The following is a 13,970-nucleotide window of genomic DNA, read 5'->3' as shown; positions in this document are numbered from 1 at the left end:
TTCAGTTGGGCAACAATCATGCTGCCTGCCAAACTTGCCCATTCAATGAATAATAGAGAGTTGAGTGAATGATGTGAACTAAAAGCCATACCCTTAGCCTTTGAGGGGCCAAGGAAGTCTTGAGTAAATGGTACTACCATCCACTATATCATATGCAATATTTATAGGCCCAATTCATTTTTTCAAAAACACCACAACATACCAAACACAAACTGCTCTTTTCATAAATAGACTCAATACTTTCTAATGGAAGTGGAGGCTGCAGAACACAGCAAATTTGAAGTGAACTTCACTGGAAAAAGTATCATCAGAGCTATAAATCCCTTGCCGGGGCCTCATGTCCTTTCTCTCTCAAACCTTGACCTCCTTTCCGGCCGTTTTCCTGTAACATACTTCTACTTCTACTGCACTCCCCTTGTCAGCAACTTCACACCTAATATTGTTGACATTCTCAAGAGCTCCCTTGCTGAAACTCTCAATCACTATTATCCCTTTGCAGGCAAAATCGTTCAAAACCCAAATACTAGTGAGCCTGAAATTGTGTGCGACAACAGTGGTGCTCTAGTTGTAGAAGCCCAAGCAAATATCCCTTTGAAAGAATTGAACTTCTACAACCTCAATCAATCTTTGCAAGGGAAGCTTGTTTCTCTCATCCCCAACATTCCCCTGCAAGTCCAAGTAACAAAATATACTTGTGGAGGCATTTCAATAACCTTCACCTTCGACCATGCGCTAGGTGATGCGAGTGCCTTCGGCAAGTTTCTTGTCTCCTGGTCTGAAATTGCTCGAAGGAAGCCAATATCATGTATACCGGATCACCGGAGAAATCTTTGTGCACGCATCCCACCTACATATCATCCTTCCTTGGACCAAACTTTTGTGAAGTGCACCATAGATGAGATAATAAACATGCCAACAACAAGAATCCTGCTTAAGCGCCTTTATCATATCGATGCATTGAGCATCGACAGGCTGCAAACACTAGCATGTGTTGATGGGAATAAGAGAACAAAAATTGAGGCTTTCTCTGCATATGTTTGGAAGGTTATGGCTAATGCCATTGATCAAAGCCATTCAAAATGCAAGATGGGGTGGTTAGTCGACGGACGTGCTAGAATGTGCAAAGGAGGAAATGAGAATTCCATGTCAAATTACATAGGCAATGTCTTGTCTGTGGCCTTTGCAGAGGCAAGTGTCATAGGATTGAAGACAGGTTCTATCTCTGATATTGCCAATGATGTTCATGATGCAATTTCAAAGGTAACAAATCAGGATCATTTTCTGGATTTGATCGACTGGATAGAGTGCCACCGGCCCGGGTTAATGCTATCAAGAATTGTATTAGGCAGAGGAGGACCAGCCCTTGTCTTGTCTTCAGGAAGAAGGTTCCCAGTTACTGAAGTTGATTTTGGATTTGGTAGTCCTGTTCTGGGGACAGTCTGCTCCACCATTGAAAGAATTGGAGTTGCTTACCTGAATCAAAGGCCAAGCGGTAGGGGTGACGGCTCATGGACAGTTTCCGCTATCTTATGGCCGGAATTGGCTGCCGCATTGGAGTCAGATTCAATTTTCCAGCCCATGTCTGCAGCTCATCTTCAACTTTAGTGGTGTTAGTATTCTGTGCCTTCTTTTTTCCTCCCTCACTGTTATATATGTACGTTTTGTAAAATTCATTATATATAAACGTGTACAGCTGAGGTTGTTTCATTTGCTATCTCAATGAAACAAAAACATGTTATCTAATCTATATTTCAAACAATACACAGACAAAACTAGTCAACACTTGAAGAAAGAAGCTCATGATCTGTCCCTGAGCTGAGTGAGTGTTGCAGACGTTGTTGATGTTGTCTGCATGAGTGCTAACACCCTCTGCAAACTGATGGGGAGGATACGAACCATGCATTTGTCAAGTAAAAAATAAGACTCGGCTGAGACCCTGCCTGGACATTGTCAGGACCTAACCGGGTCACCGTCGGAACCAAGCTGGGACACTGTCTTGATTTCTCTAAAATCATTTTCCGACGGAAAACATTTTACACTGAAACAAATTAAACATGTGTACGGTAATTAGATTCATAATGGCTATGAGACCTAAACCTGAGAAAATGATATCGTCTACATAAATGAGAATACAAGAACAATCTTTGTGAGAATGGTAAGTGAACAAAAAATAATCGATTAAGTTTGTGGTAATACTGTCACGCCCGGGGGGCTGTTTGAGCCCATAGAGAGACTTGTGAATGCAACGCATGGAGAATTTATCAATCTTGAATTGAAGGTTAATGGATCCAGCAGTAATTATTTGATATTGTTTACGGCAATTTGAAAGTGGGTGCATTCAACTATGGCTCTTTTAAGATTTGATTTGATTTGATTTGATATATATATATATAAGCCAATAGGGAAAATGATTACAAAGTGGATTTTTTCACTCTTGATCCGAATGGAAGAGAGAATGAGAAATCAGTCAAGAATGCTTCCAAACATTGAGCTAGAAGCGGCCCATTGAGCTAAACAATGTGCACGATAGTATTTGATTATCGATTAATACATATTTATCCTTTTTAGGAATTGTCTATGTCTTGCCCCCATCATGGTTAATACTGAGAGATTCGTAGTCTCTCCTCAATGACTTTGCTTCACTTCCAGCTACCTTCCTACGTGCCCAACTCTTTTAAGTACCTCCTCTGTGCCCTCATCGAATCAGCACAACATGAATACTTGGCAAATTTCCTCAACTCTCTCACCCTTTATTGGCATCCTGTCTATGCCGTTCTACCGGTTCCTTTCCACCGTTAGAACGGTTAGTGTTTCCCAAATCTATTTTTCCTAATTTCCACCTTAACAATTGTTTCCTTCTTTAAGGGGCTCCTAATTCTAGTTTTAGTACAATGGCTGTCTCTTTCCAGAATTTTTTTGTCATATTGTTAATGTATGCTCCTCCTATATCCGTGGAAAGAATGGAATGATGGCTGATATATGGATAAACCAGCTCTTCCCTTTCATAAAATTTATCTCTGTTTCTCTAACAAATCCAAAAGAAAGTTCCCCTGGTCCTGCATACTTGAAACCTAGGACCAAGGGCTTTATGGCATCAATTTCAACAAAAATGGGAACAAGAAAAAGAGAAGAGAAGGTGAAGGAAAGGGAGAAAGGAGGAAGATGGGGGAAGAAGAGCTCTACACATCAGGACAGTAGCAGCATTGGAGAGTTGTATTGTATCATTACCAATGTTGGGCGTAGCATTTTCTCTTTGTCCCACTTCAGAACGAGTAGTCGCTCGCTTTGGAATATTACAAGTTTTACTATAATTCCTTTACAAACACATGTAGTATCGTAAAGGTGAAAAGATTAAGTAACAAAATTTGATAAGTAAATCTAATTGTTTAATGCTTAACGTGGTAAATGTTACATTGACTGCTACGTCAGTTTGTAAGGAACTTGCAATAAAACTGTAGTATCCCTAACAATATTCAACCCTATACCTTGATATATTTTGAAGGAATTTACTTGGTTCCATCATTCACAAAATTTGCTAATACGTTAAGAATATTTCAATCCACTGAGACATGAGAATGCCTTTTAGAACAAATTTTACATAGATTGCATTGTTGGTACACCATCTTACAATCGTATAGTCCACAAGGCTTATAGCCAGCTTCTCACGGCCTAAGGTAGTAATATTATGATCCCTTGATCCTATTTTATGTTACATATATGCAATACCTTGAACGCTGTATCTCTATATGATTGAACCATCCGCTTTTCTTTACAAACAGGAAGATCATCATCTTTGGTTCCAACAATTTGTTTTGCTGGCCCACTTTCTTGTTCATTTGAGGATATAATATAGAAATCATGATCCATTCAATTCTGGGGATTAACAAAGTTTACTGTTCTCTTTTTCATGTTCCCAATGCTATCCTGTAAAGTGAAGGTAATCATTTCAAACTCCAAATTCAATATATATATATATATATATAAAGGGTTCAAAAAGGAAGGCACTTAGAAAGGGGTATGTAATTATTTTATAAATGCCTTTCAGGTACATTCAAGAAAACACCAAATTTTAAGCTGCTGAGATATACCTGTTCAATTCATGAGCAGTATACCCTTCCAATTGAACTCCGACCCCACATGCATAACACCTAAATTCATACCACAAAAATAGCAATAAGCCACACAAAGATATCCATGCCAGAAGGCAGACAGGAAAGAAAGACAAAGATGAAGCAGGAAGCTTTACAAATAATCTTCATATAAGCCTTGGACAACCTCTGGATAAGAAAGGAATATCATAGGCAGATCATCCAGGTGATGCATGAGGACAACAAGCATCTCATATTTAAGTTCCACCTGGAGGCTACTGTCTAGCTAGAGTGTATCCTATAGAATAGCAAAACACAAAGTCAACCCATTTTAGCAGTAACCTTAAAAAAAATAAAAAAATAATAAAAAAATAAAAAAAATAAAAAAAGAAGGAAAAATCTGAAAGGATTCTATGCCTAGACAGAATCCTAATAGCAATTCCTCCTAAAACCTTAATGCCGCAAGCTCTACCCCAGAGGGACTGGGCCAACCCAGCGGACACTGCGACCTCTTCCCTAAAGCCACTCCCTCTGTGAGGGGGTCAGACACTGAAATTGCAACCTCCTCCTAGAGGGGGTAGGTCACAGACGCCACAACCTCCCCACAAAGGAGGTGAGCCATCACCTTTATGACAGTGTGGAGGTCGGTGTCGGTCCAAGCCACTCCCTCTGTGGTGGGTTGGGGGGGGACCCACCTCCGTGCGAACCAATCCCTTCATCCCTTTCTTCTTTTTTTTTTTTGGTGGTTTTGGCAATCTTTGTTTGGGGTATAATTCTATAAGGGCTCCATTAAAAAAAAAAAAAAAACTATATGAAATCTGTATAGAATTAAATGGAAGCATCTATTTTGGTAACAATGAAAAGCACAAGGAAAAATAAGATAAAATTGAAACCAAGAGCAATTTAATAATGTTTAATAATGACCTAAAGCACAGGGACTAATGGAGTAACTCTGCCTAAAATTAATTACTCTTATTGCCATCAGCAATAGTTATCATTCTTGGTGCTGTTGTTCTTACATTATATCCAACAAAGAGAATAGGTTCTTATTTAATTCTAACTAAACATGGCCAACTTCAAGTATATTAAAATGAGTTTTGTGAAGAAAAATGAATAAAGTAAAGAACTGAACTTTAAAAGTGATGTGATGATCAGATTTAAGCTATTTAACTTTAGGGCAGTTGTGCATAAAAACAAGACAAAATTGAAACATTATGGAAGCAACCATTAAGCCAGCAAGGTACCTTACACCAAACCCCTGGCTGAAAGGATAATCAATGAGCCGGTTCCATCCCATGGTCTACAAGCAGCTACCTGAAATCCGTTGCAGCAAAGCCTACCTACACCAATCAATTAGGACTGAAGGGTGCAGTCTATGGACTTGTAAATTTAATTGAAATACATCTACTTAAAACAAGATGACTGCAAATAAGATAGATAAAAGACAACATTGATCATGAACAAATGAAGCAACTAACCTCTAAGGTTCCAATATCCTACTTGAATCTGGAAGAGAAGGTTAGCAAGGACTGTCCACAGTCTACAATCAGCTTCACTAAGAGACTAACAAAATCAAATAACATATGAATAAAGCATATCCAACTGATAATAATCAATGTGTTTGGATAAGCTGAAAGAAAGATTATCGCAATGCAAAGACAAGAATATGTGAAGTACAAATTAAGAACCAAACCTCTTGAATTCCTGATCAGTCTTGATTGGCAATGGTTGAGGGCTGATGCCAGCCATGAATCAATGTAGTATATGTAATTTCATCTAAAGAGAGTCCTCCATCAGACATTTGATTGCATACCTCAAATGCTTTATCTATCTTCCTCTCTTTGCAAAACCCATTTGTCAAGGCATTGTAAGTGACAGCATCAGGGAGAATTCCACTTTCTGCCATCTCATGTAGAAGCTTAATCGCTTCTGTCATATTACCCAATTTACAATACCCATCAATCATAACAGTGTAGGTAATTTTATTAGGGCGTATGTTACATGAAGACATTTCCAGCAAGACACTTTGAACATTATCCATCTGGCCTAGCTTACAATAACCACCAATTAGTGCAGTATAACAAACGACATTCGGCAGCAAACCCTCCTTTCTCATTTCAATGAGAAGGTCTTTTGCATCCTCAACCTTGCCAGTATTGCACAATCCATATATTAGAGAAGAATATGTGTTACAAGTAGGTGGAATGCCCTTGCTTTTCATGTCACCATGAAGCTTAAAGGCTGCTATCATATTCCCATTTCTACAGTATGCTCTGATTAGTGTGTTATAAACAACAGAATTTAGCTCTACTTTCTTAGTAAGCAACTCATTGAATAGTTTTTCACCCTCTTCAATTCTGTTAGCATTACAATATCCATCTATCATCACCCCATATGTATAAACGTTAGGAACCATACCATTTCTCTTGCACTCATCCCAAAGCTCAACAGCATCATTCACTTTACCCATATTACACAACCCATGTATTAGCAAATTGTAAGTATAGGTGTCTGGTTGAATTCCTTGCTTAGTCATCTCTTCCCTCAACTTAAATGCCTCCTCCACTTTTCCCTTTTTGCAACACCCCAAAATGAGTGTGTTGTATGTGATCCTATCCAGTACCAAACCCCTCTCTAGCATCTCCTCAAGTAGCCTAACAGCTTGTTCCATGTTGCCTGCTTCACAAAGTCCATGAATTAGAGCATTTGAGGTCACTATATTGGCTGGAAAACCTTTATTCAATAGCCCAAACCAAAGTTCAACTGCCTCTGAATGCTTTCCATCCTTACAAAGTCTAACAACCAATGTCGTCAGCAACCCATCACTGGGTCGAGAATTTCTTGATAGCATCTCCTTGGTGAATAGTAGTGCAGAATCAAACCTAGACCTAATACATAATCCATGAATGACAGAAGTATAAGCCTCCTGGCTTATAGATAACTGTCTCAATAACATATCCTCTAAAACATACACAGCACCTTCAATATCATTATTATTGCAAAACCCCAGTATAAGAGAATTGAGAGTAACTGAATTAGGAGTTAGCCCCTTGGATACCATATCATCCCTTGTCTTCAGTGCCTGACTAATATTTCTCGTTTTACAATACCCGCCAATCAATGTGTTATATACAACCTCATTAGGGACAAACCCCTTGTACGACATTTCCTTCAAAATGCAATTTGCTTCATCAAACTTCTCGAGTCTAATAAAACCATTAATTAGTATACTGAATGTTATAAGACTTGGGTTCACATTGTTCCTTACCATCCTCTCTCTGAACTGCAATGCCTCATCTAATCTCCTGTTTTTGCATAGCCCGTGAATGATATTATTGTATGTAACAACATTTGGAGAAATACCCAACTCTTCCATTTTCAAGAGCAACCCAATGGCATCTTCAACCTTCCCTCCCTTACAAAACGCTTTAATTGCAGTACTAAACATGTAAACATCCAGAGAAACCCCTCGAAACATCACTTCAAACACTTCATAACTCTTCTGAAGTTGATTTGCATTCACCAAAGAACTCAACAAAAAATTGCAAGTCTTCAGAGAGGGAAACAAACCCTTACTCGCAAATAACTGAAACACATCAATAGCAAAACCTAAACCTAGATCCTTAAATTGGGTGCAGCAAACATGTACCAATAAATCCAACGCCTGAACCCCAAGAACCTGCTCAGATGCCAAATTCAAATCTGCCATCACAATGGCAATCTCAATATGCCGGTTCTTGGGGTTGGCATATAAAACTGGCACTTTCCCATCAAGCAAACGGATCAAAAGCAATCTTGCAGAAGACACCATGTTCGATACAATAAGCAAATGAATCAAAAGGCAATAAGATCTCACAGTAAACCGAAACTTGTAAGTGTCAGACGCAAAATAAAAGAAATTCAAAGCGGTTTTGGGGTTCACATTGGATTTAATAGAGAAGAGTATCTGATCAAAGTCGAAAGGAGACAAATGGGGCATGAGTGCTTTACACTTAGAAGAATCTAGAGATGGTTTTGAGAGAATAGAAGATACCCAGTTAAGTAACCTCTGGTTGGAAGGCTGTGGATGGCATTGGAGCTGTAATGGCGGCGGAGGCGGAGGCTGAGGCTGAGGCTGAGAAGGTTGGTCCTGGTGGTGGTGGGCGGTGGGGGTCAGGCAGGTTAAGGGGCGAGTGACGGGGTAGAAGATAGGTGTGAGTTTGGTGAAAGGGAGCCTCCTCAAATCCATTGAATACTGCAAAATATTAAACATGATTGGAATATTAGAAGCTTAAATCGCAGGTAACAGAAAATTCTTGACTAAGTACAAACTAGAGCCATTATTTTCGTTAAAAAATTTATCTTGAACCACATTGATAGGTAAAACTTTTCAGGTTGAAGTAATATCAATTAATTCAACATTGTGATTAAATTCATCTCTCTCTCCTTCTCTCTCTCTCTTAGTATTCATGATTTTCTTTGCAACCAAATGGAGACTTGAGTTTTACAGATTTAAAGCAAGAGAGAAAACCTCAACTCAACTAATGTTAATAGAAGTATCTGGCTCCGACTATATTTTTCTAATCGGTCTCTCAGACCCCAACAGAGAATAAAACATGAGAAGAGCCTTAAGGATAAAAATAAATTTTTTTTTTTAAAAAAAAGTTTATTTTCTGTCAAATTTTCTCGGCAACCAAACAAAACCCACAATATTTACAGTTCCCTGATCCAAGAAATCACCCCGTGAAAAAACCAAGCAGCGCAAAGGCTAAATAAAAATATAAAACAGACGAGAAAAATATCTGAACAATTATAAACATAAAAAAAACAAATAGTAAAGAACAAAAATTAGCGAGACTTACAGAAAGCTAACCCAAGGCGAGGGCAGAGAAATGAGAATCTGGGATTGTGATAAGCGTGGTTGTGGTTTGTGTTTGGACACGCAGTTTAAGAGGGATTAAACGATCGTCATGATAGCCCCGACAGGGATAGGAGCCGCGATTTGTGGAGACGCCAGTGACGCTCTGCCCGTTGCTCGCGCGCTCTTCTCCGCCGTCGATTGCCTCACCAGTCACCCCAATGTAATGTGCCTCCACCCTCTGCATTAGAGTACTTTCTCATCGTGTTTTTTTTTTTTTTTTCTTTTTTTTTTTTAACGTTGAGACTTGAGACCCGTTTTAATGGGATAAATTTGAAACCTAGGCAATGTGTATTATGGGATGTGGGTTTTTTTATTAAAAAAAAAAAATACAAAATACTCATGTAACACTCATAATTCTTTTAACAGTAAAAAAAAAAAAAAAAAACCACATCCCATAATGTTTATATTTTTTGATGTTTATATTTTGTTGTTGTTTATTAATGTTTATATTTTGATAAAAAAAAATAAAAAATAAAAAGAGAAGAAAATGTTAACAAATAAAGTATATGCTACTATAATCACGTGTTCACAAATATCGTGTGGGGCAAGTAGTTTTAATTTCTAATACCATGAAAATACTATTTTCGCTCTGCTTAGCCCTATCCCCTCTCTAGGGGTTTTATAGTGATAGGTTCTATAGAACCAGGCAATTCTATTTGGTCAAATACCTAGCAAAAAACTCATATGTTTCTTTCATTATAGTATTTTTTTAATAATTTTTTCAGTACTTCATGACTATAAAATTATAATTATGTATTGTTAGAGAGATAATAGAAAACAAGAAACAAAAAATGCTTCTAAGGTGCGTTACAATGTCGTTTTCCTTAATAAATTATTTGCCTCTAACATAATTGGTATGCAAATGGTTACAACAAATATTTTTCCAGTATACAATGGAGGCCAGAAAACCAAAATTGCTTAGCACAAACAAAACCACACCCAAACAACCTAAAATTTTCTATTGTAGCAAGAGACATAGACTCAGAATTTGAAGTACAAAAGGTGTTTTGATAGAAACAGAAGAAGAGATAATTTCTCAGTGTTGAAAACTGGATTGCAGTTAACTATTTGTGGTGCTAAAATAACAATTATTTATGTTTGTTAACAAATAGTCACCCAATTTCGAAATTAACAGTAATAAACTATTAATCTAATAATAACAAACTACTATTTTAACAGTCATTAAATTTGACCATCAAATCTTAATTATGACAGTTAGATTAAAATATTATTAACGATTATTTGATTACAGCCGTTAGATCATAATTATTAGTAACGATCACTTAATCTCAACCGTTAGATCAAACTTAATTTGATCTTGCAATTGACTTTACTAACGATCCAGTAAACCGTTAGATCTACCTTAGAAGATCATATGATTCAAATCAAACCATTAGATTGAATGATCTTAGGTGTCAAAAAAATGAATAGTCATGACCAAATCGTTCCAAACTACGCAAATCAAGGCGCCACAAATGCTACACACACGCACACGCGAGTGCGTCTGGTGCTTCGCACTATAGTAAAGTATACACGCAAGTGCATACAGATACACTCAATCATTATTTTAAAGTAAGTGCTGGATGTGTGTTTGGTCTTATAAATGCCAACTTAATTCTTTCTTTTTCATGTGAAACTCTCTGTTTTCTAGCCTCTTTCAATACCTTGCATGGTTGCATTTACAACATTCCCACGAATAAAAGTTTAGACACGCTTACTAGTCCTCATCAACCTCATTCTTAGCGACATATATAAATTACCATAATTTTATAGGTAGAGATGTATGAGTCCATTGCTCAACAAGTATAACCATTATGACCATTTATGTGAGTGTTTGAGCTCTCCTCCTTTTTTATCTTTTGAAAAACTTTTTGAAAAACTTTCTAGCTAGTGTTTACTAAACAACTATTTACACATGTAGGATTTTTCACAAAATAGTATCAAATTGTCATAGTTGTTTACAAAACCACATAGAATAGAAAAGTTTGTACATGGTAATAAAAACCATAAACATTTTCCTTCACATTTTCTTACTACATGCATAACTTTGTACCCCATAATACAAAACAGTAAAACAATTTATATCAATTAATGTAAACCATCATTTAAACATTAATTTGTACATAACATATCATATTATATATGATGCATACTTCATATAAATGCATAGGAAAAAATGTAAATTTAGTCATTGTGGTTTTTTTGATTTGCAATTAATTCCTTGTGGTATCAAAATGAACTCAAAGGTCCTTGAGGTATGCCAAAAAAATAATTTAGTTCTTATAGTAAAATTTTGTTAACTGATTTAACAGATTCTAATAGCGTAAAACGTTAGAGCCAATATAATTGTGATATTTGTCATATTTAAACCAATGTCATATTAAGGGAATGTGTTAAATTAGTAGACGAAATTTGATTGTAGAGACTAAATTATATTTTTGGCATACCTCAGGAACCTTTGAATTCATTTTGATATTACATGGAGTTAATTGTAAATCAGGCAAACCACAAGGATTAATTTTATATTTTTCCCTAAATGCATATACTAACATGTTCATTCATCATCTGTTCACATATTTATAGTTTCCTTTTTTACATAAGATTATCTTTTTTAATGGTTCAATTCACTTATCAGTATTTAATGGCTTAATATAATGCTCATACATAATAGCAAGATATTTTAATCCAGTATATAGGTCGCCCCTTTCGTGACTTGACTACAAAGCTGCAACTCTTTTGATTTTATACTCAATGAGCTGCTTTAGATCCTATTCTCGATATGGTTACTGGCTTTAATACCAAACGATACAAACTTCGGATAGAACCTACCCTTAAAAATTTATTTACAAATATTGCTTAAATCATGTGAAACACTTAGGATCGTAACAAATAACTCTCATATTACCCATATGTTTAAGAAATGAAAATTTTTTGAAACTTTGAAACTTTAACTTGCAGCTATACCGCTAACCTTAAATTTAGCCAAAATTCCAAGTTTCATTTCTCTTTCTAAATTTTCCTGACAACCAAACAGAGCTCTCGAAAGAGTATGGCAAAACAAACAGGGTGCAAAACGAACGCATGGAGAGGAAAGGACGACAAAGCCTATGACAGACCGACTGGATCATTAATTCAATAAGGGTAAAATAGACATTTTACCGTGCACAAGATAAAGACCTGCGAAAAGACAAAACAACATGCAATGAAACCGTTTATTCCGCTCCAAACAAACTGGATCGGTAAATAATTAAGGACAAAAAAGTCATTTTGAGGTCAAATAAAAACTCAATACTTCTTTTTATATATATATATTTTTTAAAATTTTGTTTTCCGAAGAAAACATTCATTGAAACACATAGCAGCCGCTGTAAATTTCGGTCTCAGACTCTCTCCATCTACGCAGCTGATAGCTTTTGCGAAGCTCTGGTCTCCCGCTCCAGCTACGCCGTCGTTTCAACTTCCGATCATCTTGTACTACTTTATTGCCTTTTTTTGGCCTTTGTTTGCTTCATAGGGCTCGAGTTGTATTTTAGGTTTTCACTTCTGGGGTTAATTTCATTATATATATATATATTTTATGTTTAAATTTTGATCAGCTACTTTTCTTTACTATTTAGATTTTAATTTAGGTTTGTTTGGTTTCCGAGAAAATTTGACTGAATATGAGCTTCTTTTTATTTTTATTTTTATATATACCGTTTATGCTTTGTTCGGGTTTGAGAGACTGAAGAAGACTAACGTCGTCGGACCCAGACAGTTGTATTAGGATCAGTTTAGTTAAGGTTTTCGCTCTCTTGATCTGAATCAGTAAGCTCTTAGTCTCAGTTTGGTTGCAGAGAAAATCATGAATGCTAGGGCATGCATTTAATCAGAATGTTAAAGTAATTGATACAATGCTATTACTTCAACCTGAAATATTTTATGTATCAATGTGGTTCAAGATAAGTATTTTTATAAATAATGCCCAAATTTGTACTTGATCATAAGAATTATGAATATGAAATATTCTAGTCAGTTTTCTCTATTTATGCTCGGTTTGAACTTCTGATTTGATTGGTACGGTTATTATATGCTGTTTATGTTTAATCTTTGGACTTCTTGACGAATCATTTTAAATTCTCAAGCTATTCTTAGAGTGATATAGGTAGTGGAAATGCTTGGTTTTGATTTTAACAGTATGGTATTTACAAGGGACTTTCCTTTTCAGCTTCTGTTGCTGACAAACGATATTGAAAGATGGCTCGTAATGAAGAGAAAGCGCAGTCAATGCTGAACAGATTCATTACGCTCAAAGCCGAGGAAAAAAAGAAGCCAAAAGAGCGTCGTCCCTACCTTGCCTCTGAATGCCGTGACCTTGCGGAGGCTGACAGGTGGCGCCAGCAGATCATGCGCGAGATCGGCCGCAAGGTTGCTGAAATCCAAAACGAAGGCCTTGGCGAGCACCGCCTCCGTGACCTCAATGACGAGATTAACAAACTCATACGGGAAAAATCTCATTGGGAACGACGCATTGTCGAGCTTGGTGGGCCCAATTATGCCAAACATTCTGCTAAAATGACGGACCTAGAAGGAAACATAGTGGATGTTCCTAATCCTAGCGGACGTGGGCCAGGATACCGATACTTTGGGGCAGCGAAGAAGTTGCCGGGAGTGAGGGAGTTGTTTGAGAAACCTCCAGAGTTGCGAAAAAGGAGGACTCGGTATGATATATATAAGAGGATCGACGCGAGTTATTATGGGTATAGGGATGAGGAGGATGGGGTGTTGGAGAAGGTAGAGGGGCCGGCAGAGGAGAGGATGAGAGCGGAGGCAGTGGAGGAGTGGAGGAGAGTGGAGGAGGTGAGGAGGGAGGCAAGGAAGGCAGTGAAGAGTGGGGAGGTGGTGAGTGTGGCGAAGGAGGTGTTGTTTGAAGGAATAGAGGAGGAGGTGGAAGAGGAGGAGAGGAGGAATAGGGAGAAGGTGGAGAAGGAGGAGATGGAGAG

The 13,970-nt window shown here is 37.2% G+C and overlaps 3 protein-coding genes across 7 annotated transcripts in view; 2 read left to right on the top strand and 1 right to left on the bottom strand.

Moving 5' to 3' along the window:
* The first annotated feature begins 221 nt into the window (after positions 1-221).
* On the top strand, positions 222-1,879 carry LOC132176232 (coniferyl alcohol acyltransferase). The gene is made up of 2 exons (XM_059588377.1): positions 222-1,609; positions 1,767-1,879. Exon 1 carries the CDS (start codon positions 247-249, stop codon positions 1,603-1,605), a length of 1,359 nt encoding a protein of 452 aa, XP_059444360.1. The 5' UTR covers positions 222-246; the 3' UTR covers positions 1,606-1,609; positions 1,767-1,879.
* A 1,613-nt stretch (positions 1,880-3,492) lies between these two features.
* On the bottom strand, positions 3,493-9,192 carry LOC132175663 (pentatricopeptide repeat-containing protein At4g19440, chloroplastic). 5 transcript variants are annotated; one of them, XM_059587677.1, is made up of 7 exons: positions 8,930-9,192; positions 5,782-8,322; positions 5,567-5,651; positions 5,333-5,428; positions 4,247-4,386; positions 4,089-4,148; positions 3,493-3,924 (listed from the first exon to the last, which is right to left on the bottom strand). In XM_059587677.1, the coding sequence occupies exon 2, from the start codon at positions 8,314-8,316 to the stop codon at positions 5,797-5,799; it is 2,520 nt and encodes an 839-aa protein (XP_059443660.1). In that variant the 5' UTR covers positions 8,317-8,322; positions 8,930-9,192; the 3' UTR covers positions 3,493-3,924; positions 4,089-4,148; positions 4,247-4,386; positions 5,333-5,428; positions 5,567-5,651; positions 5,782-5,796. The 5 variants fall into 5 exon arrangements, with proteins under 5 accessions (XP_059443660.1, XP_059443664.1, XP_059443661.1 ...); XM_059587681.1 differs by having other exon boundaries at positions 4,276-4,386; XM_059587678.1 differs by having other exon boundaries at positions 5,567-5,643.
* Positions 9,193-12,568: 3,376 nt separating this feature from the next.
* Positions 12,569-13,970, top strand: part of LOC132175576 (uncharacterized) — a 1,862-nt gene continuing 460 nt past the window's right edge. The window contains exon 1 of the mRNA XM_059587554.1: positions 12,569-13,968. Within this exon, the coding sequence (XP_059443537.1) occupies positions 13,225-13,968 (744 nt within the window). The 5' untranslated portion in view covers positions 12,569-13,224. The remainder of the gene's footprint in view (positions 13,969-13,970) is intronic.

The sequence above is a fragment of the Corylus avellana genome, chromosome ca3 (assembly GCF_901000735.1).
Source record: "Corylus avellana chromosome ca3, CavTom2PMs-1.0".
Lineage (NCBI taxonomy): Eukaryota > Viridiplantae > Streptophyta > Magnoliopsida > Fagales > Betulaceae > Corylus > Corylus avellana.
This window is presented reverse-complemented; position numbering and strand designations above follow the sequence as displayed.